The 5,065-nt window shown below is 37.9% G+C and overlaps 1 protein-coding gene and 1 long non-coding RNA gene across 4 annotated transcripts; both read right to left on the bottom strand.

Moving 5' to 3' along the window:
* Positions 1 to 337: 337 nt before the first annotated feature.
* LOC121977728 lies at positions 338 to 1,832 on the bottom strand. 3 transcript variants are annotated; one of them, XR_006111019.1, is made up of 4 exons: positions 1,695 to 1,832; positions 1,373 to 1,614; positions 1,073 to 1,199; positions 338 to 366 (listed from the first exon to the last, which is right to left on the bottom strand). It is a non-coding gene; the product is annotated as an uncharacterized LOC121977728 (long non-coding RNA). The 3 variants fall into 3 exon arrangements; XR_006111020.1 differs by having other exon boundaries at positions 1,691 to 1,826; XR_006111018.1 differs by having other exon boundaries at positions 1,373 to 1,819.
* A 77-nt stretch (positions 1,833 to 1,909) lies between these two features.
* LOC121978389 (probable LRR receptor-like serine/threonine-protein kinase At1g67720) lies at positions 1,910 to 2,936 on the bottom strand. The gene is made up of 6 exons (XM_042530742.1): positions 2,796 to 2,936; positions 2,574 to 2,706; positions 2,338 to 2,409; positions 2,165 to 2,233; positions 2,020 to 2,088; positions 1,910 to 1,931 (listed from the first exon to the last, which is right to left on the bottom strand). Exons 1-6 carry the CDS (start codon positions 2,821 to 2,823, stop codon positions 1,910 to 1,912), a joined length of 393 nt encoding a protein of 130 aa, XP_042386676.1. The 5' UTR covers positions 2,824 to 2,936.
* Positions 2,937 to 5,065: the final 2,129 nt, after the last annotated feature.

Below are 5,065 nucleotides of genomic sequence, written 5' to 3'. Positions count from 1 at the left end.
GCAAATCATCTAGTGCAAATTTCATTGATAAAAAACCTACAATCCAAACATAATCAATATTTACAATGCAAATTTCATTAAAGTACCAAACATCATCATCCAAACCTCATTAAAGTACAAAACATCAACATTCAAACATCACAAAAGTTTTCAAAACAAAATAGTACCCATAACAATATATCACACATATATATAAAATCCAAAATATCTTATTTTGTTGGATCAAGTCTTCTCTACCTGTGCATCTTCTAAACAGCCTGTGCATCTTCTAAACACCATATCAATAACTGCAGCCTTTTCTGGTTTCTCCTCCCTCCTAGCTTCTCTTTTCTTCTCCTTTCTGGGTACGGGATCATTATCTTTTCCCTGAGGTAAATAGCATATGATTGCAAGTTAAGTCATTTCCCAGGAGTAAATGGCATAAAGATGAAAATGACAAAGACGCTGTACACAATTGAATATGATAACAATACTTCTTTCTAGGCACAAATTAAAATTACTGCATAACTCACTTTCAGTTCAAGTTAATATCTACAAAATATCATTGATCAAGAACCTACAATCCAAACATCATTAAAGTACCAAACATCAACATCCAAACATCACCAAACTTTACAAAACAAAATAGTACCCATAACAATATATCACACATATATATGCCAAAGTATATTGTTTTGTTGGATCAAATCTTCTCTACTTGTGTAATTCCTGTGATTAAAGTACCAAAATTGGCTAAGTATATAACACCCTTTTACTTCTTGTGAAAATAAAAATCACATGATTTTAATCCAATTCAACAACAAGTCTAGCTAGTCTCCAGTATATATTTTTATCACCAACATTAGAGGTTGTAATATGTCAAGAGCTACTGGACCTTTGACATGTTTATACAAAGAGTTAAGTTTGCTTATTACACCAATATGCGTATCAAGTGTGAAAGGATTTATACAAAGAGTTAAGTTTGTTTATCCAACTGATGGGACTTTCCTGAGACAAGGAGCCTGCGAATACCCAGAACCAACTAATTACTCTTAACTTAGATAAATATGATACATAACAGAATGATGCTTACCATGAAGATGCTCTTTCAGTGCTCCATTATGCATAAACTCATATACAAGAATGCTTTTGCCTTCTTGCTGGCAGTAACCGAGAAATTCAACCAGATTTCTGTGATGTATTCTTGAAAGTAGAGAAACCTGGAACAAATTTTATTGGTCAAACTGGTGCAATAATAACTTAGTGCAATCCTTCAGCAAGCTACCATAAACACACTTTATGAAGAACCTTAAGCATATCTTTTTGGTTTGGCTAAGCAATCATCTAAGCAATTAAGAGTAACCCTTTTACCCAAAGCTATGTAAACGGCTACCTCACTTGAGAACTGTCTGTTTCCCTGACAAGAATCATTGGTTTGAACTTTGACGGCAATTTCTTTTCCGTTTTTCAACTTTCCATAATACACTATCCCATAGCCCCCAGAACCAACTTTTTTAGCAAAGTTTTCTGTGGCATCGTTGATTTCAGATAACCAATATCTATGTGCTGTTTCAATGCCAAATCCTCCGAAAGAAGCACTTAACTCTTGGAATGGTTGGGGAGGTGGAAGATCATCTGCAAATGAAAAAACAATATCTTTAATTCATATACATGTTTCAGACAAAAGTTAGTCAGTTGTATTGAGTCGTACCTACCTTCTCTTGAAAATAGTCTAAGTTTCTTGGGGATACGCCTCAAAATAGCATACCCAAGTTTGATAATTGTAATTTCATTGGAAAGTAGGACTTAAAGAGATATTCAACACAATCTAATAAGAAATACCCACGTGAAAATTATATTTTTGCCAAGAAGATGACCAGGTACTGTTCCGGACAGCATATTGTTCTGCACGTACCTGCAAGCTCAATAGTTACTTCATGCTGGAGTTGGTGCTAGACAAAGCCAAACGTTAAAAGAGAACAAATTTGGGCAAACATTGATGTTCGTTAAATGACAATATAATGGCAAGAAAGGACATACAGTTCTTGTAAATTTGATAGGCCATCCAAAAATGATAGATCACCAGTTAACTTATTGTTCTCAAGGTGACTGCAAAAAAACAATTCAAAAAGTCTAGCGAATGATTAAGTGTTTGATATATAAACCAGCAATATTTATATATTACATGTTTCTAAGACTTAAGCATGCACCGAGAGCAGGTATATGGCCACAAAGCACGTTTCCATCAAGCCATCTGAAATATTTGAATTTGACACAGTGACAAGGAATCATTAAATCCATCAACAGTTGTGCCGAATGAAATAAATTGACTTGGAACAGAAGTAGATTCTAACTTACAATTCGACTAGGCCAGTTAAACTAGCAAGCTCTGCAGGTATATTCCCCGTCAAATTTCTCCCTGATAGTCTACTGTTCATTATACGAATCTATTCATTAGTTCACGCGGCGAGAAGATAGCTAAAATTTGTACATTAGCAACAATTCATAGGTCAGCTAGAGAAACTGGAAATCATGCATGGGAAAGCAAAGCAAACATGACAAAGACCAATGAGATTTAGAGAAGCATTCAGTACATTGAAACAATTTGTGGTTGCGGATCTGAATTACATTGAACCCATGACCATGGAGCTGGTAAGCATGGATCTCCACCTTCTTGTGCCCAAACTTCTTTTGGGTAATGTGATACAAAGCTTTCCATGGTCAGTGCTGAAGAGAAAAGAGGTATAAAGGATACACTCTAAAAGAAAACAGTGTTGCTCTAGATTACCAAATTAACAAGATATTTCTTTACTTACCGTCTAGGGATCCATAATTTATCTCCATATACTTGTATATCTCAAAAGCATTTAAGATAGGTCCCTTGGATGAATCATTTGTTTTCTTAAAAGCAAAAGACAAGACAAAAGGGAGACTTATATTATATGATCCCGGTTCATATAGCCAAAAGGGAGAATTTTCAAAAGTTTAACTTGAAAAGAATAGTCAGACCTCCAAGTGAAATCACAGTCCAGATTTTTCAATACAAGGGTCCTAACAATTTAAAGAATAAACTCATTGAAAGAAAAAAAAACACACCTTTTGGTTAAAATTCCATCTCTCCCTTGATGGAATAAAGTCCTCTCCATTGCCAACTCTGAGCTGCAACATTTGTTTTAGTTGTCATAAATAACCCACATCAGCATTTTGTACATGTTGCTTCTTACCAACCCAACCTATTTTCATGGCATGCATTATAACCACTAAGCAGTTATTTGTTTTTGTATTTATTATCAATCAGATATTATTCTAAGTTTCCATTTCTCCGTGCTTAAAATTCCAAAGCTGCCAATAACAGATATATCAAACGAATTTGAGGTTAGGTTACAGATTCATGACATCCAAATTAAAACAGTACAATTTATTAGCAGTGAATGCAAAAGAACCAAGCAGGTAAAATCTCCCAACAAGTTGGATTTCTGAATCGCTTCTGCTTCTTTTAAATATACAATTTTTTCCAATTAATGCCAATAAAAAGACAAGTTATGCTTTCAACTTTTACTGGATGATTCTTAGAGTTCAACGCATCGTACTTTTGATTCCAAATCTCTAACTTTATGAAAAGAACCCATCTAAATCTTATCAGAATACATTAAAAAAACAACGAAAATCGAACATTGAAAACAAGCACAATTTGATTGGATCGATGATAGGGGTAAGCCAACAGCAAGATCAAAAAGTAAAGCTCCTTTAGATATCTCACCTGGAAGACGCCCGACGACGGAGAGACCAATGAGAAGGATGAATGGATGCCGCCCGAAGAGTCAACGCCGAGCACCGCATGGACAAGCCGCCGCTGGAGATCAAAGGTCGAAGCAGCCGATGCCTCGAGGTCACCGGCGAGCTGTTTCGCACTCCATTCGCTACCGGAGCTGCGGCACACGAAGGTGAAGACGCCCATTTCTTAGTTCTCACTGATACGCACTCGAGCTCGCGCCGACACAAAATCCCAAACCCTAATCAACAGCTCTTCTCCACTCTCAGATACACCCACCGCCATCCCCATGGAGGACCGACGTCGGCAACTCATCGGCGATGCGGAAACCGGCACCGTCGGGTCTATCGTGGACACCACGATGACGAAGATGGGGAATCTCATCCAATGGATTATCGATATCGAGCTCCTCCACTCTCTTTCCCATTATCACGTCTCGCTCCTCCAAGAGTCTGGCAGAATCAGGAAAGAAACGGGATAAGAGGAGAATTAGGGTTCGACGACCAGGATTTGTGGCACGGGGAGCCTTCGCGGAGGCGAAGAAGAAGAGTGTGGAGCAAGAAGACGATAGAAGGGGCTTTATATAGAGGAATGTGAAGAGGGCGAGCCCAGAGTACCGTAGACGGCGAGAAGATGCAGGAGTATCTAGGGTTTTCGACGAGAAGATGCAGGAGGAAGAAGTAGAGGACACTTACTGTTAGTGGATTTCATGTCGGAGGTCTTGCTGGTGAGGGCGTCCTTAATGGACTCGTGGACTGCTGCTGCTCCTAAGCGGCTCCGGTGAACGAGAGATTGTGAGAAAAGAGAAAAGAGGGACGGATTGAGAAGATAAAAGGGTGGAATGCGGCGGCAAAAACCTTTCGGGGAGAGGGAAAGAAAAAAAGCGGGGTAAAAATTGGCGAAGGGGAAAAAACGGCGAAGGATAAAAAAATACCAGTATTCAACATCACTTAAGACAACGACTTTTAAAAACTGTTGTCGTAATCCCAAAAAAAAGCGCACATAGACAACAGTTTTAAAAAACTGTTGTTGTAGCATTTAAAAACCGTTGTCGTAGTCTTAAAAAAACATAAATAGACAACGGTTTTTAAAAACCATTGTCGTAGGCCAAAAAAATTGTTAAAAGACAACGGTTTTGGTTAAAACCGTTGTTAAAAGGCAAAAAGACAACAGTTTGGTATAAAACCGTTGTCGTTTGAGTGTTGTTGAATGACATTTTTCTTGTAGTGGATGAACTGTCGTCCCAAGTTACTTTTAGGTTCTTGTGCTTCTTGGGTATCTTGACTTTATCCTTCTTGAGTTCTGGGCAATCTT

The sequence above is a fragment of the Zingiber officinale genome, chromosome 4B (genome assembly GCF_018446385.1).
Source record: "Zingiber officinale cultivar Zhangliang chromosome 4B, Zo_v1.1, whole genome shotgun sequence".
Lineage (NCBI taxonomy): Eukaryota > Viridiplantae > Streptophyta > Magnoliopsida > Zingiberales > Zingiberaceae > Zingiber > Zingiber officinale.
This window is presented reverse-complemented; position numbering and strand designations above follow the sequence as displayed.